Source organism: Coffea arabica, chromosome 8e (assembly GCF_036785885.1).
Source record: "Coffea arabica cultivar ET-39 chromosome 8e, Coffea Arabica ET-39 HiFi, whole genome shotgun sequence".
Classification (NCBI taxonomy): domain Eukaryota; kingdom Viridiplantae; phylum Streptophyta; class Magnoliopsida; order Gentianales; family Rubiaceae; genus Coffea; species Coffea arabica.
In genome coordinates this window covers 5,670,848-5,693,403 of record NC_092324.1, presented here as the reverse complement: position 1 = coordinate 5,693,403, position 22,556 = coordinate 5,670,848, and the positions used below count along the sequence as shown (strand labels likewise).

Sequence of the window (22,556 nt, the reverse complement as noted above, 5' to 3'; positions counted from 1 at the left end):
CGACTTCTTCACCCACGTATCCCTATTTCATCTCCTTTGCTAGGGGCAATAAGATCAGTGCCAATGGCTAATTCGTCCACGGCACTTATCAACCACAGCATTTGGCACTCCCCGGCCAAAGAAGTAATTTGAATAGAATGATGAAAAATTTATATGTTTAAACTTGTTGCACAATTATGTTTTATGTGCCCAATTAAGAGTAGAACAATTAGCAAAAGCATAGCCAACAAAACAATTAGCCACAACAAAATGCTTTTGCTACAACCTCAATATATTGTTAGATATATTGAGCCGAGCTTGTTTATCACAAACGAGCCGAGCTTGCACAGGTCGTGCAAATTAACCCTAATAAAAATTTATAATTTATAATTTTTATATTTTTGAATTGTAAAATAAATAACACATATATTCTTTTTTATCAAGTCTAATCGAACTACAAATAACAATGAATTGAACTTACTCGACTTGTTAATTAAACAAGCATATCTCGAACTCGACTAATTTATCATAATTAACAAGCTCGAGCCTTATCGAGCAATCATGCTCATTCCATTTAACAGTTCTACTTAAAACTAAAGGACTCAAATATGTTTATAGAGAGAATTTTTACTTTTCTTAGGCCAAGAAATAGTTTGAAACTAAAAGCTGGGTACCATATCTAAAATTTGAGATGAATGTGGAGCTACCTTCCCTTCCAAATCTTGCAAATGATTAACTAAATTTTGTCATTGCAAAACCTAGCCCACTTAGCTGGGCTTCTTCGCAAACAAGTTTTCAACTAGACTTGGTAGGGTGCGCCAGGCCCAGGCTTTAGTGCCACGCCAAGGCGACGCTCGAGAGCCCCGGTAGCAAGCTACCAAACTGGGCTCTCCCCTTTAAAAAATTGAGTTAATATCGTGTGGGCCAATGGCCCACGTATCAGATATTAAACTGATAAGAACAGATACTACACTTGATCTTAGCCAAAAGGCCGAGAAAGGTATGCTTTTCTTTGTATTGGGTTACATTATTTATAGCCTCGCCATTGCCGACTCTTCCTCTCGTTGGCCGATGTGGGATTAATAACGTTGCATCCACCCTCCTCAAGTTTTTGGCGGTGCTTTAAAGGGGAAGAGATTAAATGGCTTCCTATTGGTCCCGTGACTCCAAAATTCCTCACGAGTATAAATTTTGCATTTTGATTTGTTTGATTTACTTCGCAATCAATTGTAAAATCTTCTATTGAGGCTCAAGTTTTTGGGATTCTACTGCCGAGGATGCGGCAAATTTTATACCGCTTTTAAACGATGGAATATGTATGTTTTTGCTTGGAAAGGAGATTATTTGAAAAAATTATTTGAAGTAATATTGTAATACTTTTTGTGATGTGATATATTTGAGATAAAATGGTGATTGAAAATTCTTTTGGTACGAGCCATTGAACATATAAGAAGTTAAATGGACCATCACAAGGTCTATGGCAACACTGTATGCGTAAGCCTTGAAATTGTAACATATGTTTACAACTTTTTCCTCTTTATGGTCAAAATACTTGAGGTCGAACATTTAATGCTAAAGTAATAAGTAACCAAACAATGGAGGGATTGGGTGATTCGAGAGAAGCGAGTGTAAGTGAGAGATCTCAGGTTCGAGCCCTCTATTTATATTAAAAAATATTTATTAAAAAAAACAATGTTAGCTTGGTCAAATTCGTTAATTTCAATTATTAGGATTCATTAAAAAAAGCAGAAATTAAGTAGCCAAATGGAGATAATTGATAACCAATATTGATTCGATATATAATTTGCTATTTTTCATCAAACTAATTGAAGAAAATGAACTAGATAAATTGTTGAATTAGGGCTACAATCTCATAGCCTTGATGAGCCTTATTAAATATAATATTTTTAATATTATGAAATTACACTTTTAGGTTTGGAGTCGCTAAATTTACAACAAATACCTCTTTGCTTATCATTGTAAAATAAATTTATACAATAATAGATAATTAATATTCACTTCAATTACTTGTTTACTTAATTTTTAAAAATTTCTCCATTTGATCATAATACTTTAAAATACATTGACATCCCAAATGCAACTAAAATAATATCACGCATTTCCATTAAATTGTTACCTCGTGCAATATATGCACGGACAAATTTCTAGTAGCATATATGCATCAAGTAGAATGAGGGCAAGAAAAGAGATGTAAAGAGAAATTTAATATTGTATTACTAAGATTGTCCAAGATTTAGGAGATCAAGTGAAGGTTTGTGACTTAAAATTTTCCACACATATTAAGGGATAATTAAATGGGACACATGTTAAGTGAAATTAATTAATTTCTCACTTGCAATTTTGAGTATCGTATTCCTATACTTTTCCAAGAAATATGGGGGATTGTTGTTAATTATGCACAATGCTAAAAAAAAAAAAAAGAAGGAGCGCAATTACAAACACTCAAACATAAGTAAACATTAAAATAGAATAAACATTAAATGATTGACCTCTTCGATGCATATATAAGCAATAAGAATAATTTTTTCTTTTTGCCAATTAAGAATGTCGTTATCTATGAAAGGATCATATTTAAGAGCCATAAGAAAAAGAAAGTACCCAAATGTGGCTGCAATTCTGTGCTGCCTTTTTTCTATATTTTTATTCAATTATTGACTGAGTATTTATTGATAATTTATTCAGTGCTCTACTGTTTATTGTTTATTTTTCATTAAATAAGTCATACTTTTATTGTTTTCTATTGTTCATTACCAATGTATACTTACAATTCATTTAGCAATTTATTATTCTAGAGGCAGCTTAACTGCTGCTGAAAGAGAATAAAAATTAATAAATCAAGAATAAAAAAAAAACCAAAACGATAATGAAGAAGAGAATACTTGTCCCACGTGGATCACCATTGACTTTGACGATTTATTCTTTCAATTTCAGCATCATCACAATTAATTTGCAATTTTAAAATAGTTAGGCATGTCTCTTCTGAGAGCCAATGGCCACATTGGATAGTCAATGGCTGCTACTGGCTAGACTTCACTGAAATGTATTTGTACGTAGACTTCCCATTTAGATTATTATTTTTAGGAGTTTTCGCAGAAAAAAATACTGTAACAATTTGATTTATGTGAGATAAAAAAGTGATTGAAAAACGTGTTTATGAAAAACATAAAAAAATTTTTACAGAAAACTACAATCCAAACAAATGGTTTAATTCAAGTATGGGATGTATATTGTCGATGTCAAATTCGAATTTTAAATGAAATGTTATATTTTTTGAGCAGATAAAAATTTTTTTTGGTTATTTGCTTAGCAAAAATTGGCCAGGAATAAAACTTTTTTACGTGCGCTATTTGTGACGAGTCTACTATTTGAAGTAATGCAAATTCAGTCTTTTGTTGTCCAAAAAAAAATTTTAAAAACTTCATCGACCACTAAGAGGCTGACACTTGAAATAATATAAAATTTCAGCGAGTATACGAGTTACAATAGTTATTAGTATTTTTATCATTTCACCCTCATAAACTTCTATGTTAATTTGATGAAGATTGGACAATGGAGTGGCAAATTAGTTAGAAGAATGTGAAAAAACAAGGCTCCTAATGTAACTGCATATAATTAATGTTTGCATAATTTCTGTTTTTTTTTTAATACTAACGAAGGTAACAAGAAGAAAAACATTACGCTTAATTTAGTCACAATTTTGAAAAGAAAAATACGTAAAAGTATTTCTTATCATTTATTTGTCCAACAAATTACAAGCCAAACATAAAAAGAATGGATATTTCCAATGAAGAATCAACATTGCAATAACAAAGGAAATACAAATGTATCTGATTTTAATGGCATTGTGATACTATGAAATGTGGGCTCTAAGTCTTTAATTGGCCTTCTTTTACGATCCTTCATCCCCACTCCAACTACCTTTCACCTTTGGGCCAGTAGGACCATCCTCCCCATAAAATTCGTTAGGCAATATCTTCACCAATCTGGCAAATGCAGGTTTTAGATTTTGAGGCAACAATCTTTCGACTTTCTGAGCTTCAACCCCAGGCTCATAAACAATATTAGGACCCCATTTTCTCAAATAGTTCAGCCATGGTGGCTCAACAATTCCCAAGCCAAGATTCTCAGCTGAAACTATTGAATACTTTGCTCCCGTATCCAAAAACTTGTCACTCTTTGCTGCATCATTTCTTATTCCAACATCACCTGCCCCTTGCAAAACAAGCCCCGGTTTTGGATAGTTTGGATGGCCACTCAATGCCGAATATGCCACTGGTTTATTAGTACCATCATGGAACTCAAGTAGTGGTGCATCTACCCATATTCCTTTGCTATGTTCTGAAAAATAAACTTTGTACAAAATCCCATTAAAATTGCTGATTCTTAGTGTCAAATGCTCCCAATCTCCAATATGTTCACCAATTCGGCCTAATGGGATGTCGATCAATCCGAGTTTAGCCGTTCCAGGACCATTAAACGGGTAAAAAATCCAAATTGCAATGTCTGTAAATGTTGCACCTAACATAGGTTTAATCTGGAGATACACCTCAGCACTTTGTAAATCTCCTTTCTTGACTCTTTCTTTGGCGTTTTTGTCAACAGGTAGGTCCAGCCAGTATGCTCCATCATTGGATTCGCCTTGGGGAAGGTTGGCACCATTATATTGGATGGCAACAGGATTTGGCTCCTCTCCCTTGGTATACAATAATGCACCGTTCTCAAAATACCAATTGACTGATGAGGGAAGGTAAGTTTCCTTGGGGTGAAAGAACAACCAAGGAGAATATGCCTGGAATAGTGCTTCAACCTGTTGCAAATTAGGCATGGATGAAAAATTGCTGAAGTTGTTATTCTTCAAACAAGCTATGGTTGTTGAAGAAGAATTATCATCTGATCCATTCTTGACTATGAACGTATTAACACCGACGCCTTGAGCTTGTATCCCTCTACCACTAGGCCTTGAACTGTACACATTGAAATCACTAGCACTGCTTGTTTTGCCTTGGCCCCAAATCCAGTTTTCAGATTCACATTTATCAGTGAGTTCAGAGATAACACATCGGACTTTATCAAGAGAAGGCTTGTCCGGTGTCGCGGTCACGACATAGCCAACAGCTCTGTAGCCATCAGGTGCTACTGGCAACCAAATGTAGCCATGGCCATCTTGGCTGGTCTTCAAGGACTCACTGCTCCAGACTAGAGTGTAGTCAGTTGGTTTCTTGAGAGTTTCATTGCTTGATGATTGATCAGTGGAGGTGTCTTTTGCAACAAGAATCCAACCAAAAAAGGGTTGATTGTTAGGCTGGCTGTAGGATCCGAGCATGAAAAATCCATCTGGAATTTGGGATGGCTCATAAAATGTTGCACCAAGATCATCTGGTCCTCCTCCACGTATGGTCCAAACTTTGTTGAAGGTTGATGTTTGGTGCACTTGGAGCCCACCTAGATCAATATAATCACTTGCAAAGCCACCTCCTGTCATTCAAGCTCAAATGCATTAGTCAAGTAATGAAAAGGAAATATATACAAATCTACATCTAAGAGAAATAAAATCAAATTGGCCAAATGAAGATAGTCAATTGAACAATCATATCGTAGCTTCATGGTCAAATTTCTATTATAAGCTAAGAAGACTAGAGACTTAGTGGACCATGCACATATGCTTTTAACTTTTCTTGAAATGTCTAGAAATGAAAGAAAACAAGAAGATGAATTGATTAGAACCTGATGGCCATTTGGGCATTGAAGAGGGGAACTTGAAGATGGTGTCAATGGGCAGGGATTTGCTTTGTTTTTCTGAGGAAGAGGTGGCTGGGAGACGGTTTCCCATTTTTTAATAACGTTTTCAAAGTGGTGTAGGAGAAGTATAGAGGAGGCTTCAGTTTCTATATATAAAGCAACAAACGAGGTCTGGATAAAAATTAGATGGCTAAAGTCAAATATCCCAATAGTTAGATCGGTCCCTACAAAACACAGGCCACCAATCATTTTGCCGTGCAAGTCAATGATCCTATAAATTTATGCACTCGAGAATTATTGATGGTGATTTTCACGTGGGAAAACTAAGCAGGATGTGGTTATACACGTTGGTAATTAATTAGTTTGCAGCAAGCACAGTTTGACTCGAATGCCTTGCAAAACCACCAGCCTTGCTCTTGATGCTTAAATGAAAAGAGAAAAGAATAAATTCCAATCTCTTTTGTCTAATTATTTGCTAAAGTAAAGCAATGCACGTAGTCCTCAATCCATTGGAGGGCCAGATCTGCATTGATTCTAATCTTTCCAATTACTTAGCTGGATCATGTGCTTAAGTTCCTAAAAATTTTGGTTTAGACATCTAATTATGGGGAAACAAAAGTCTTTTGCATATGCTTCCTCGAGATCCGGCTGAGATTTATGAGACTATAAAGTTAATTAAATGTCCTCAATTACCCCTTATAATTAGAAGCTAAATGTTAAACACTTTTTCTTGAATCGTTTAAAAATCATTAATTCTACCTGTCAACGAAGTCACTCTTCATAGAAGAAAAGGGACATATGCTCTAAGTTTTACACAAAGGATTATTTTCTTTTTTCGTAAGCAAGATCTTTAACAGATTCTGCTAGCTAAAATTGAAGTTTCATGAATTAGACGTTCTAGGGTTCAAATCCCTCTTTAACCCCCTCCCCACTTCTTCAATTTAATCCATCCCCTACAAAAAAAAATTAAAAAAAAAACAATAGATTGGTTCCAACAAAACATAGACCACGAATGATTTTGTCGTGCAAGTTATGATCCTTCGAATTTTTATATCTTGAGCTCTATCGCTAGTGATTCACAAGTGTGAAAATTGAGTTGAACAAGATATGTATGATGCAAATTGGTGGTGTTTTTTATTTGCAGCCAGCACAGTTTGACTCGACTGCATGGGAAGGATAAAGCAAAAACTCCAGCATTGCTGTTGAGGCTTTTGAAAAAGGACCAATTCCAATCTTTCCATCCAAGTGATGTCTTATGTGATTGAATAGATATATTTAATTCAAAAACAACGCATTTGGACTAAATAAAAAGCCAATATAGCAGTGCTTCTCCTCCTATGGCTTCACCATTCTTCCAGCAACAAGCACAGGGTCTTGGGTATCTATTCCACTCAGATTTTACAGTGTTTTAAAATGATACTTGTGTTGATGTACACAAAGTGTAAAAATGCAAAAATTTGCAGTACCAAATTTCACAAAACAAAAGAAGAATGATATTATCCTTCAGGTACTATTTGCCCTTACTACACTGAGTATTTGCTATAGGAATATAGCAAATTACTTCTAAAATACAACAAGAAGAGGGAGAGTTTTGATAGCATATATCAAGTTCTCAAAGTTAGTATTGATGTTAAGAGACTTGTTCAATCTCATACGTTTTAAACACCAAAAAACTAGTAATGAATCACTTTTAAACATGAAAAGGTGCTAAAATACTTCAGAATAATCTAACTGTTATAAAACATCTGGCCTGGAATCCACGAGTGAGTAGAATTGGATCGAGGGCCGAATCCCATTCTGCAGTAGATCAAAAAGTTTCAAATGAATGTTGGTTAACTTGTAATTCATAAAATTAAGAAAAGTTTAATGTTAAGTGAATAAAATTTGTTAGAAAGAAAATAAAAATAATATCCTACAATATATTTTATTTTAATATTGCATTGTAGAAATGATAGTGGTAACCATAAAATATTTTAAAATTTTTGAGGGACAATTGTGGGGTTAAAGGGAATATTATCAAATTTCTGCGCCCGGGTTTTGTTTTGGGGGGGGGGGGGGTGCTGAAGGAAAAATGGGGCAATAATAGAAAGGTTAAATTTTTTGTGGCTATTCTAAAAATTCTAAAAGATTGAGTTGTTGTGGCTCCGCTCATGGGCGCGGGTATATACCTCAATCAAAATGGACAATTTGTCCACCACTTTATTATTTTAAGAGTAAATGGCCAGAATGATCATTAATCTATCTAAAATGGTACAATTTGGTCATTAATTTTTTTTTTTTTTGCTAAAAAGGTCACTTGACTCTTTAAAATAGACATTTCAGGTCATTCTTTGCTAAATCAACCGAAAATGACCTGTAATTTAGGACTTTTTCCCCTAATAACTTAAAATAGCAGGTCAAATATGCTTCTTTTCGATTAGTTTAGCTGTTAAATTAGCCAACATGACCCAATAGTCCTATTTTAAATAGTTGAGTGACCTTTTTGGCTAAAAAAAGAGTTTTATGACCAGACCGTGCCATTTTAAATAGTTTGGTGATTATCTTGGCCATTTGCTCTTATTCTAATGGCAACTTAGCTGCTACTAGAAGAGATAGAAGATTAATGGGTAAAATGGATAAATTACTTATAATCCGCCTGTGATTTGACATGTGTTTCAAAATAGTTACATAACCCCCCTATGGCTTTATGTAAAGTATAAAATAGACGAAATATACAATCAGTTACAGCTTTTATACCAAATGCGTTCTAAAAGCACGTGTGATAAAATTTTAATCTTCATGTAACTCCCTTATAATTTGTATAAATATTCACTTTACCTCTTGTGTATTTACATTTATCCACATAATCCCCCTATACTTTTATATGAGATAGTTAAATCGTTAATTGATTTAATATTTAATAACGGGCACTATTGGTATTTCAATTAACAATGTTACATAGGTTATTTTTCGTCAAATTTTCATTTTACATAAAATCATAGGAGGGTAAAGTGGATTGAAACATTAGGGATCATATGGCAATAGACGAAACCCCAAGGGTTATATGTAATTTACCCAAGATTAATAAATATCATATTACTGTGTAATTCAACAAAGCAAAACGACAATGAAGATGATTACCATTGCCTTGCACGATTTATTCTTTGAATTCTAGTAGCCAGGCTATTTTCAGCTTCATCTCAGTTAATTTTAAATATTAGACTAGTTAGTCACGAGACTCTTAACACTGCAGAGAGCCAAATGGCAACATTGGGCTGTCGATGATGGCTACTTACTAGAGTTAACGAAGTGTATTTGTACGTAGAGTTCCAGTGTATTCAAGTATGGGATTTATATTCTCATTCTCATGTACGAATTTGATAAGAAATTTCATAATTCCTTTTTTTCTTTTTAGGGTCTGTTTGGTTGGAAGTAAAATGTTTTCCTTGGGAAAATATTTTCCATGGAAGTAATTTTCCATGAAAATCATTTCCCTTTCATCATTTTCAGGTGTTTGGTTAGTTTATTAAAAATATTTTCTTACTTCATTTTTCTGGTGTTTATTTAACTTTTGAAATATTTTCACTTTTATCTCTATCTTTACTTTCTACACATTATAACTATATACTTCTTTCCCATGCAGAATAAGAAAATTTATCTCATTGTTTAATTTTAAAAATCTTGGAGAAATGTATATATGAATAAAAAATATCTCCTTAAGTAATAAACAAATTGCTGGCCATTTAGTGTCAAATATCAATTACATGCAATGCTTATTATAACATATATCTTGCACTCTCACTGCTGAAAGTTTCTCTAGAAAAGAATGTCCCTATTATACATAATTAATTACTAGCATAGGATGAGCAGGATGAGGTTTTTTTTATTATTATTATTTTGAATATACTAGTGGGAGGGTTGGGTTGGGTGGTACGGGGAAGGGAGTGTAAGGAAGAGGTTTTGAGTTCGAATTCTCCTATTTACACTAAAAAAAAAAAAGAACATACTACAAGATGTTTTCAGTAAGTTTGAAACATACTACAGGCGGGATGCATGCATTTCGGAAAACAACTTCAGTAAGTTTGGAAGGGAAGTTGTTTTCCATAAGATGAGTGAAAATATTTTACATAGGAAAATGTTTTCAGTAACTTTTGTGCAACCAAACACGGGAAATTAGGAAAATATTTTCCTGGAAAACATTTTCACCCGAAACAAACGGACCCTTAGTTTGTTGTATTCTTAGCTAAAATTGGCTATGCATAAACTATCGATTACAATAGGTAGTACTATTTTTATCGCTTTACCTTCATAAACTTCCTGATAAAATTGGACGTTGGAGTGGTTAATTTGGTTCAAGAATGTGACTGTACAAACTAACTGCATATAATGTTTGTATAACCTGTGGATTTTTAAATTACTAATGAAGGTGTTTCATGTGGAAACATTATGCTTAATTTAATCACATCTTGGAAAAGAAAAGTACATGAAGGTGTTTCTTATCATTTATTTTCCAGAGAATTACAAGCCAAACAGAAAAAGAATAGATATGTCCAATGAAGAATCAATGCTATATGAGACAAGCTGTAACTAACACCCAAAAAATGACCAGGAAAAAAAAGGTATCTGACTTGAATGCATTGTGATATTTTGAAATGTGGGCTCTAAGCCTCTACCATATATTTTTATGATCTTTCATCCCCACTCCAACTACCTTTCACCTTTGGACCGGTAGGACCTTCCTCCCCATAAACTTCTTTAGGCAAAATATTCACCAATCTTGCAAATGCAGATTTCAGATTTTCAGGCAACGATCCTTCCACTTTCTGAACTTCAACCCCAGATTCATACACAATATCAGGACCCCATTTTCTCAAATAATTCAGCCACGGTGGCTCAACAATTCCCAAGCCAAGATTCTCAGCTGAAACTATTGAATACTTTGCTCCCGTGTCCAAAAACTTGTCACCCTTTGCTGCATCATTTCTTATTCCAACATCACCTGCCCCTTGCAAAACAAGCCCTGGTTTTGGATAGTTTGGATGGCCACTCAATGCCGAATATGCGACTGGTTTATTAGTACCATCATGAAATTCAAGTAGTGGTGCATCTACCCATATTCCTTTGCTATGTTCTGAAAAATAAACCTTGTACAAAATCCCATTAAAATTGCTGATTCTTAGGGTCAAATGCTCCCAATCTCCAATATGTTCGCCAGTTCGGCCTAATGGGATGTCGATTAATCCAAGTTTAGCCGTTCCAGGACCATTAAACGGGTAAAAAATCCAAATTGCAATGTCTGTAAATGTTGCACCTAACATAGGTTTAATCTGGATATAAGCCTCAGCACTTTGTAGATCTCCTTTCTTGACTTTTTCTTTGGCATTTTCGTCAACAGGTAGGTCCAGCCAGTAAGCTCCATCATTGGATTCTCCCTGGGGTAGATTGGCACCATTATATTGGATGGCAACAGGATTTGACTCATCTCCCTTGGTATACAATAATGCACCATTCTCAAAATACCAATTGACTGAAGAGGGAAAGTAATTTTCCTTGGGGTGTAAGAATATCCGAGGAGAATATGCCTGAAATAATGCTTCAACCTGTTGCATATTAGGCATGGATGAAAAATTGCTGAAGTTGTTATTCTTCAAACAAGCTATGGTTGTTGAAGAAGAATTATCATCTGATTCATTCTCGACTATGAATGTATTTACACCGACGCCTTGCGCTTGTATCCCTCTAACACTAGGCCTTGAACTGTACACATTGAAATCACTATCACTGCTTGTTTTGCCTTCGCCCCAAATCCAGTTTTCAGCTTCACATTCATCAGTGAGTTCAGAGATAACACATCGGACTTTATCAAGAGAAGGCTTGTCCGGTGTCGCGGTCACAACATAGCCAACGGCTCTGTAGCCATCAGGTGCTACTGGCAACCAAATGTAGCCATGGCCATCTTGGCTGGTCTTCAAGGACTCACTGCTCCAGATTAAAGTGTAATCAGTTGGTTTCTTGAGAGTTTCATTGCTTGATGATTGATCAGTGGAGGTGTCTTTTGCAACAAGAATCCAACCAAAAAAGGGTTGATTGTTAGGTTGGCTATAGGAACCAAGCATGAAAAATCCATCTGGAATTTGGGATGGCTCATAAAATGTTGCACCAAGATTATCTGGTCCTCCTCCATATATGGTCCAAACTTTATTGAAGGTTGATATTTGGTGCACTTGGAGTCCACCTAGATCAATATAATCACTTGCAAAGCCACCCTCTGTCATTCAAGCTCAAATGCATTAGTCAAGTAATGAAAAGGAAATATATATACAAATTTACATCACTTAGCCGCTGTTGTTTCAAATTAAAAATCAGTCTAGTAGAAAAAAAATACCAAATGAAGAAAAAAAATCAAAATGGTCAGATTTCTCTTTTAAGTTAAGAAGACTGGAAATTTAGTGAACCATGCTTGCTTTTAATTTTTCTTGAATTGTCTAAAAATGGAAGAAAACAAGAAGATAAATTGATTAGAACCTGATGACCATGTGGGTATTGGAGAGGGGAACTTGAAAATGGTGTCAATGGGCAAAGATTTGCTTTGTTTTTGTAAGAAAGAGGGGATTGGGAGACAGTTTCCCATTTTTTGAGTAACCTTTTTTTTAAGTAGTGTAGGAGAAGTAAAGATGAGGCTTGGGTTTATATATAGAGTACAGAACAAGGTTTCGATAACAATTAGGTGGCCAATGTCCAATATTCCAATAGCTAGGCAGGTTGAATCTTTCAAGAAAAAAAAAAAGGTATATTATCAGATTGGTCCCAACAAAACAAGGACCACAAATTCATTTTTGTCGTGCAAGTTATGATCTTTTGAATTTGTACTATACATCTCCAGATTTATTGATGGTGATTTACATGTGGGAAAATAAAGTTGGAGAAGTGATAATACACATTGGTATTTAATTAATTAGCAGCAAGCACAATTTGACTTGGATGCATTACAAAACTTTTTAAAAAAAAAATCCAGCCTTGATCTTGAAGCTTTTAAAAAAAAAGAATAATTTCAATATTTTTGTCCCGTCATTAAATCGATATTTAAAAATTTTGGTTTAGGCATCAAATTATGGTGAAACAAAATCTTTCGCATATGCTTCATGACATTCAAGGACAATTTTACAAACCTCCCTTGAGATTTTACTAACCTTAATTACCACTTATAATTAGAAACTAAATGTGAAACACTTCATCTGAAAGTGTTTAAAAAATAGTAATTCTACCTGTTAACGAAGTCATTCATAGAATAAAATGGACATATGCTCTGACTTTTATACAAAATATTATTAGCAGATTTTTTTTTTCTTTTTGTCTGTGAATAAGATTGTTTATGGATTGGTCCCAACAACACATGGACCACGAATGACTTTGTCGTGCAAATTATGATTTCTTTTGAATTTAAACATCTTGAGCTCTATGGCTAGTGATTTACATGTGTGAAATTTGAGTAGGACAAGAGATATATAATATACATTATCAAAGATTGATCTAATAGTTAAGGTTAAAATTTCAAGAATTAAACGTTTTGGATTCAAATCTCCCTATTTTTTCTCAATTTCTTAAGTTTCATCCCTCCCCTATATACACACACAGTATTTATATACATATATACATGTATATATACATATATACATATATACACACATGTCTGTAATGCAAATTGGTGGTATCTTATTTGCGGCAATCATAGTTTGACTCGGCTGCATGGCAAGGATAAAGCGAAAACTCCAGCATTGTTGAAGCTTTTGAGAAAAGAATAATTCCAATCTTTCCATCCAAGTGATATCTCATGGCATTCAATAAAAATTTAATTCGGAAAATACGCCTTTGATTATTTTAATTGTTAAGTAAAAGGAAAAGTTACAAGTTACAACTAATTAACCTTGAGGATACTTTGAGAGATCCCAAAAATTGTACGAAATTGAAAATGGGGTATGAAATTGAGAGTTTTAATTTATACATATTCTCTAGTTTTCGCTACATCAAAGACTGAATCTTATCATCACATAAGCATTGTTAATTAACTAGTTAATTGCATTAGGCGTAAATAAACAACTAGAAAATATACACTATTGTTCGTACAAACGTGTTATAAAGCACTTTGGTAATGTCCACCTTTAAAAAGTGCTCTTGGATTAAAAAGCCAATGTAACAGTTGCTCTCTTCCTATTACAATACTATTTAGGGAGTTCTTAAATTATTTCAATTGCATTAAAATGGTCCTTTATCTTTTTAAATTTTAAATTAGCCTCTTAATAATAAAAAGAGTCAAAATTTGATCCTTTAGGATATATCCACCATAAAAGTTGATGGATCTAAGGGCAATGTTTTAATAGATCTAATGGTTGAAATAGACTGAAAAGTCAATATTTCACATGGTTTATTATTAAATGGTCAATTTGAGACTTAAAATAGTAGATAATAGTCCAATTTGGGATAATTGAAATGGTACAAGGGCTCCCTAAATAGTTTACCTTAGCTTAAACATGATGTTACATGGATATATATGACATTAAAAAAAAAAAGAAATAGAGAATAAAAAATTCAATTGCAGACACCAATCCTCGTTGCACAGGATATGCAACATCGAGTGGTTTGCTTTGACTTTGTCTGATTCAGAATTAAGTTCGAGTTCAGACTTGGGACCTTTACAATTTCGCATGCTTTTTTTTTTTTTATTTGTTGCAAGTTTTATGTGTAAAAGATTGTTGTTAGCATACGTACTCTTATAATTCTAGCCCCTTGAACATGGGTCATCATAAATTTTGTCCCTTTCCATATCTTTACAATAATGAAGCCTGTGTAAGTAGTTAATTTGCTGTTAACTTTATGTGTTTTTAAATTTACCCTTCTCTATTATCCATTAATTATTATCTCTATTATCAACTGACACACAACTTCTATTTAACCAAAAATATGTCCCTCCAATTCTCACGTTCTCCCTAATCAATGGTTTTTTTTTCCTTCCCAAACCATCTTCTGAAAGTCTCCATTCTTCTTTAATCAATCAACCTTTTCTCCCAAATTTTAATGTTCATATGGTTCATTGTACATATTTCTATACAATACACTTTTGATTACATATTACATAAAATAGTTATATTCACTTGCACCATTTATGTGATTCTTTCGATTAAAAATATTTTTTTAACAAGTTACACGCTCATCGAGTGTGCCTCGATAGCTAGTAATAATTATGTTGGGAGGGGGGGAGGTTGGGTTGGATGGTAAGATTGGAGAGATGACAAGTAGAAGGTTTTAAATTTAAACTTCCCACTTACAAAAAAAAAAAAAAAAAACTATTCCACTTTTCTACACGTATTTGTCTGAAAAAGTTTAATAAAGTTTAATAAACATTTATATTCCATTTTTGTATGTATTTCTTTCTGATTTTTATCTTTTTTTGACCAAATTTTCTCATTCATAACTTTGAAAAAAAATTCTAAATCATACATGTATGTCCTACGTTCTCATATATTACTAAACAAAAACACTTTTTTCCCGTAGTATTGCTGTCTTTTTTGAAGACACATCACTTTTTTGAGACAAATACTGCCCATAACATTCAAGCTAGTTCTTTTGTTAAATAACCAATCCATAGACGCAAACAAGAAATACGAAAACATGTGCCTTATCTTAATGACTTAAAATATGAAGGTCCCTTTTTTTTAAAAATCATCTCACACCTTTTCAACCCCTAACTATTAAGCACAAAAGACTCTTTGAACTCTTCCTGGCCGCCACCAATATAGATGCCTTTAAATGAGAACTAGGAAACTTTTGCAAGAAAACATAAATCAAATGGCAAAATATGTAACTGCTTATGACTTTGACTACGTCAGTGCAACAATTTTTTTTTTCGTTTATATGTTTTTAGAGATATAGGTAATTAACGTGCACGGGAAATGTTAAAAGAACTTTCTCCCCGATGTAAATTGCGGTTTTTCATCCAAATTTTGCTTAAAACAAAATATTCCTTACGCATCAAAATGTTTTATGTGGAAAATTTTGTGGTACGTACCATACATGTTGGTAAGTTTTGTTTCAAAATGTAGTATGTCGAATTATAGTAGTTGACATGTCAATTGATAGGGTTTGGATTGGATTCTTTTAATCAAGATCCAAACATATTAAATTTAGTTGGATTCAAATTCAAATTCAAACCCAAATGGCCAGACGCTTATGAGTCTGAAAAAATAAGTCTAAACCCCGACTCTCTTGGATCTGGTACCCGTAGTATTTTTCTAAATACACTAAATTAAAAATATATATATTTCAAAAAATATAAATACCATCCAATTTTTATTTTTAAATAATAAAATGAATACTCGAGAAGCTGAATGCAATATTATGAACTCAAAAAATAATTATTATTGAATGTTCTGATTTATTTTTAAAACTTCAACTATATCTACACCCAATCTTTAATTTATTTGCTTTTACTTTTTCTTCTTTTTCTGAAAAAGTTTGTACTAATTACAATGACAGCAAGAATTAGGTTGAAAAAGAAAACAATCATAAAATCTTACTGTATTTGATCCAATGACCATAGAATATTAGAATATTTTATAAATTTACTAATATATATGTATAATTTAATTATATATACATGGGTCTATGTGGGGTCTGGTATGCATTTGGATTTAGATATGAATTATAGAAAATTAGACCCTACCCAAACTCATAACTCGTTTACAGGATTTGAATCTGAGTAGGGTTTGGATTTAAAAAATTAATTCCAAACCCTATCTAAGTACATGAGTCTGGGTTGGATCTGAATAAGATCCGATCCATTGACATGTCTATATGGTAGTAAGTATAGTTATTTTAAGAGAACCAACTAATCAATGGAACTTGAATAATCAATTAGTAAATAAATATCAACATCAAATTAGAAGAAACATGATTTTCATTTTTCGACAAAAGAACAACCTCGAATTTTATTACTTTTGGGGTTGCCTTGCACTCAGTTCCTATCATTCATGTGCAAAATTGGTGTAGAAATAAGGTTGCTAATTATTTGCTATAAGATCTTTTTAATAGCTATTAATCACAAATGCTTAACTATCACCAGTAATGCAATGAAATAATCATTTTAGTCCCTTTTACAACAGATTGACTACTTCACTTTCGGTAACAACTTGAGACTATAACCAATTAAGAATCTCATTCTCATATGTTCTTTGCCATTTTTAAGACATTGACTACAAAATTTGTGAATACCACTTCCTTGAAAAAGGATTCAAATCTATTCGGATGTGACTGTGATGTGTACTTGTTAATAAACTTATTTTGTATAAAAGTTGACGAAAAATAGATATTCCAAGGAAAATTCTTACATTGAATTCTAATTAATAGTTTACCCAACCAGAAGTGTAAATTTCTGGATAATGTTTTTATTTATTTTTCTTTATTCAAGGGGAGATTCCAAAATTTACAAGAGGGAAGGAAGAAAGCGGAAGGTTTGAAAGTTGAATTAGAAATTTTACGGTCACCTGAGTAATGTCTCTATCAACTCAACTAAATTTTCAAGACAGTCTAGATAACGTTTGCGAAACCACAAGGTATGGTTTGTCACGTTTTGTACCTAGTTAAGGGACTATCATGCCATTTATTTTTTTATGTACATAATTTGTAGAATCAATTATGTGATTTTACAATGATGAACTATCATACCCTTTGATTATTTGTAATAGAGGATTAGTTTATGGGATTTTACAATGATGAACTACTCTTGCCATTTGATTTTACACCTAGACAAGCTTAATGGTTTTTAAATTGTAACCTGTGTCCGGTTTTTCATTCACATTGCTTATTTCTATATGTGCTGAATAAAGTATAATTTCTTTGGTGTTCTTGCCCAGCTTGCAGCAAACCTAGACAAGGCAGCGTCCAATTCCAACAGACAATGAAGAAAGCTGAGCAATCATGGAAGAAGGAATTGAAGCAAAGATCAATATAGGAATACTCCAAACGCTACCAGGAACTTAGCAAGCTGATAGAGAGCAGCGGATCTAGCTAATATAAGTTGGTTCAATTAGTAAGATTAAATTACTTTCTCAATAAAAGTTGTTGTTACAAGTTTTACTATTGATGTGAGAACTGTGCTGATAGATAATATATAAAAATTCATGTAAGCAGACGTATGACTACAGGGACATATTCTGGCTCGCAGTAATGACCGGAACTAAACTCATCCAAGTTTTTTATTACAAAAGAAGAAGGAAATAATGCAGCGGACCTAAGTTCAACACCATCGGGTTTAACGAATATTCCAAGAGTTAGGCAGTCTTCAAGATTTTTAACAAAGAAGAAGTTTACAAATGGATAGGTCCAAAAGAAACATAGATCACCAATGATTTTGTCGTGCAAGTTATGATACTCTGAATTTATATAACTCGAGCGTTATTGATAGTGATTTGCCCGGGGGAAAATTAAGTAGGACAAGTGATAATGCATATTGCTAATTAATTTGCAGACAAGCAGAATTTGATTCGACTGAATTGGAAGGATAAAGCAAAGACTCCAGACTCCTTGTTGAAGCTTGAAAAAAGAGTAATTCCAATCTTTACATCCAAGTGATGCCTCATGTCATTCAATAGCAATTTAATTCAAAAAAGACCACTTTGATTTTTTTTTTTCTAAAGATTTTGAATTCAAGATTTCTTACTTATAGTTCCTTCCCCCTTACCACCCAACCAATCCAACTCTCCCCCCACTTTGATTAACTTAAGTAATAGAAAAAGGCAAAAATTAACATTAAGGATACTTTGAGAGATCCCATTTAAGCCCTACTGATTTTTTATGTAAATATTTTTTAGGGCAAATTCCACTTTACCCCCTGTGGTTTATCATTTTTTACATAACCCCCTATGGTTTCAAAAGTTATATATAACTCCCTCATGGTTTGGATTAAAGTGTCAAAGTGACGGGAATGATAATTCGTAACGGAGTCACCTAAAATGTCAAAAATACCCTTATGTAAAGTTGAAAAGTATTTATTAACCAAGGAGGGTTATGTGTATATTTTGAAAATCATAAGGGGGTTATATGGTAAAGTATTAAACCACAAGGGGGTTATATGGTAAAATATAAAAATCATACGGGATTAGTGTGTCATGTATTTATAAGGATAATTTTGATATTTTTAGAAGTTCCGTTACGAATGACTATTTCCGTCACTTTGACACTTTAATCCAAACCATGAGGGGGTTATGTATAACTTTTGAAACCATAGGGGGGTTATGTAAAAAATGCTAAACCACAGGGAGTAAAATGTAATTTGCCCTATTTTTTAGTAAAGTTAGGAGTCATCCGAGATTTTATTACCCATAAATATGAATGTGCATATATGTTTTTTGTTTTCCTAATTTTATAAAAATGTTTTATTTAACTTCAATTTTTAGTCTAATATTTTTCCAAAAGATACAAGCAGTATTTCTTTTGTTGAATAACCAGTCCATGGACACACAGGGCTGGAAATAAGATAAACGCGTGCCATGTTTTAATGAGAAACAATAGGGCGATCTTTAAAAGAGTTAGGAAACCTCTGTCAGAAAACAAATGAAGTAGGTAACTTCTTATGACTTTTGAGTTTTGACTACGTTAGTACACAACGTTTAAAATATGTTCTTCCTGGAAATTTTCTCAGGCATATTGAAAGTGTGAATAAAACATTTTTACTTTTCAAGTTTTCATACCATCGATCTCCCAAAAGATGCATGGTGCATGGCGTCGGTGAATATATATACTAGTGATGGATATATAGATCATAACAACTCGAAATTTTGTCGATGAATCAAAGGTCTAATAAAACCGGTTTTTGAGAAGGCAAAATGGTTATTTTGATCTCTCATTTTTGAGGTTTTAAACAATTTAGTCCTTTATCTATCATCACGATCATTTTAGTCCCTTATCTTTATAGAAAAAAATTAATCTAGGACCTCAACAAAAAAAATATTAAAAATTTCTAATAGAATTATTCATGTGCATGGCATATAAACAGTTGAAAATGACCATATTGGTCCATTATCTTGAATGTGGTGTCCGATTTTGTCCTTTCAACAATTTAAACTCTCAGTTTTACAAAAGAAAATGAGAATACAAAATTGATGGAACTTGAATAATAAAGGATTAGTAATAAAAGATCAACAACTAAAGTGAAGAAACTCAACAAATTTTCTTCTTTTTTTTTGGCAAAAGAAATGAAGAACCTTGAGATTAGTTTTATTGGGTCTATCTAGTGAGGATCCACAGGAGACTCGGTAAAATAGAGTTCAAATTTTGATTTTTTAGAAAAGTATGATTAAATAGAAAAATATATAATTGAAAAGTGAAGTAATAATTATTAATGTATACATTCACGTGATATATTTAGTGTATTTGAAGTGTAATGACGAGCATATTTATTTTCGGGTGGTTCCTATTATGGTAATACATGGGTCTACAATTTTGGTGTAGAAATGCAATTTGTAATTATTTTCCATAAGATCTTTTTAGGAGCAATTAATCCTAAACACGTAACTGGAAGCAGTAGTGCGAATGTGCGATAATACCGTGCGTCTTTTCATATCCCTTTTTTATTTAACACATTGAATACATCACTTTCGCGAGTCAACTTAAGACCATAACCAATTAGGAATCTCATCTGTTCTTTTGCCATGTTTAAGACATTTATCACTCCTTCATTTGTGAAAACCACTTTCTTGAAAAGAATTCAAATCTATTAATCTAATTGTAATATATATATATATATATTTCGGTTGACAAACCCTTCTCTTTTTTTTTCTTTTTTTTTTTCTAAAAACCCTTTTCTGTCGAGTCGCCTCCCATACAGAAGAAACTGAGAAATTACCCGAACTAACCCAGGAGGAATAGTAGTTCTAATTTTATTAATTAATGAAAAATTAGGAGAGGGACATGCATCAAAACCTCCATTACATGCAAAGTGTTCAATTGAAAAATAAAAAAGGAGTACTATTCCCTTATTCTTTAAAGAAATTAGACAAAGAGAAGAAAGGCTAGTACTATCCAAAGAAATAATAGACTGTAAGCCATCTGGCAATTGAGAAGCTGGTCAAAAAAATATGTTGCCCTATCAAAGGTCAGCTCCGTTTGGATTAGCTGTTTTTTGGGGTGTATATGAAAAATCTTTACTATATTTTTTGAAATTTTGGATATATTATATGAATGAGATGTTTTTTAAATTATTGTGTATTACTGTAGTATTGTATTTAAAAAACTTGTTTTTTAAAAAGTAGCCAATCCAAACGGAGTTATCCAGCAGCAGCATCATTTGCTTGGCGAGACACATGCTGAATGGAGGCTCTAATTCTGACCAAAACATTGCAAAGAGCCCACCTTGAAAATGCCTTAGAAAGCAGCAAGTGCACCAAAAATTTAGAATCCACTTCAATGAAAAATATCCATAAACTCTCGACTGTTACACAATTGTGATCTAAAATATAAAGCAGTAGCCTCAGTTAATAGTACATCCATTTCCCCAAAATTTCTTGTAAATTAAACCAAAAACAAATTTTCCATGATGATCTTGATTTGAACCCCCACATGAAGACATAGAATTCTTCACGCTAGCATATGTATTAAGTTTGTATTTTCCTTGTAACAGTTGGTCGCAAGGTACAGCCAGAAGAGATCAAGATTTTTTATTTTCATACACTGCATGCACTAATTAAAGGAATGTAGACATTATTAAAATAAAAAAATGTAGATACTAACATAAGAACATGTAAAAATATAATAAAACCATTGATCATATCAAAATACAAATGTTGGATAAAACAAAAAAAAAAATTCAAACCTACTTCATGAGTTAATCAAATTTTATCAGAGGTAATGAGCCACCATCAGTTAAATGTGTTTCCGCAGTTTCCACCTACAGTAGAATTCCCTACAATTGTCCATGAAGCCTGCCCTACTTTGGATTGTCTTTGGATGGCCCAATCCTAAGAGGCCCAAGAGGGTATTTTGGCGGATATTTTTCTTTTTTTGTGGGTGGGGCGGGGGCTGGGTGGGTGGGAGGCGGGGACGGGTTTACTTTCAAGTGTTAAATTTCGTTGGGTCAAAACTCAAAAGTAAAACTAATCTAAGAAAGTATTTGAATAAGTTAGATATTAGATATCTTAAATCTTCTTTTTTCCTTTTTTGGGAATGTTGCATAACTTCTTTGTTAGACGAAAGTTACTTTCCTAGTTCGAAATCTTTTAACTCCGTTTATTCTCCTTAAGTTTTTTAACGGGTGTCTACTAGATACTTGGTAATATATTTAAGTCATAATTAATTTATTATATGAATGTATAAATTGATAATTATTGCTTTTTTTATTGCCCTTGCTCCTTTTCCCATACCTTTCACCGTTAAATTGTTAGGTCTAAAATTTAAAGCCTAAACTTGACAGTAGGAGGAACTCTAAAAATACTCCCTTAATTACTACTATCAGTAATAATTCTCTCGATTCCGATAAATTGACACCCAAATTCCCTATTAACGATCTACTTGTTAGACAAACACTCTTTCTTTGTCCAAATTAATTTTTCTTCTTGCCATATAGCCCTTCTCTCTTATTAACTTCTCTTTTTTTTCCCCACTCGTTTCTTCACTACTTCTCGTTTCTATTTATAGTTACAACCACGGTTATTAAATCCAATCCAGTCTAGCGATTGAATCGATCAGCCTAGTGATCCGGGCATTAGACCAGGCCGAATCTCTATTTTGATCAGATAAGAATTTGACCCGGTTAAATCCAGACAAATTCGTTTGACCCAGTGGTTCAACAA

The 22,556-nt window shown here is 33.1% G+C and overlaps 2 protein-coding genes and 1 non-coding gene across 3 annotated transcripts; all 3 read right to left on the bottom strand.

Annotated features, from left to right (window-relative positions):
- Nucleotides 1–787: 787 nt before the first annotated feature.
- LOC113705167 (U2 spliceosomal RNA) lies at nt 788–983 on the bottom strand. Its single transcript, XR_003451815.1, has one exon. It is a non-coding gene; the product is annotated as a U2 spliceosomal RNA (small nuclear RNA).
- A 2,727-nt stretch (nt 984–3,710) lies between these two features.
- On the bottom strand, nt 3,711–5,865 carry LOC113702955 (hypothetical protein At1g04090-like). Its single transcript, XM_027224141.2, has 2 exons — nt 5,725–5,865; nt 3,711–5,475 (listed from the first exon to the last, which is right to left on the bottom strand). The coding sequence occupies exons 1-2, from the start codon at nt 5,828–5,830 to the stop codon at nt 3,890–3,892; spliced, it is 1,692 nt and encodes a 563-aa protein (XP_027079942.1). The 5' UTR covers nt 5,831–5,865; the 3' UTR covers nt 3,711–3,889.
- Nucleotides 5,866–10,198: 4,333 nt separating this feature from the next.
- Nucleotides 10,199–12,389, bottom strand: LOC113703251 (hypothetical protein At1g04090-like). The gene is made up of 2 exons (XM_027224552.2): nt 12,244–12,389; nt 10,199–11,986 (listed from the first exon to the last, which is right to left on the bottom strand). Exons 1-2 carry the CDS (start codon nt 12,347–12,349, stop codon nt 10,401–10,403), a joined length of 1,692 nt encoding a protein of 563 aa, XP_027080353.1. The 5' UTR covers nt 12,350–12,389; the 3' UTR covers nt 10,199–10,400.
- Between the last annotated feature and the right edge of the window lie 10,167 nt (nt 12,390–22,556).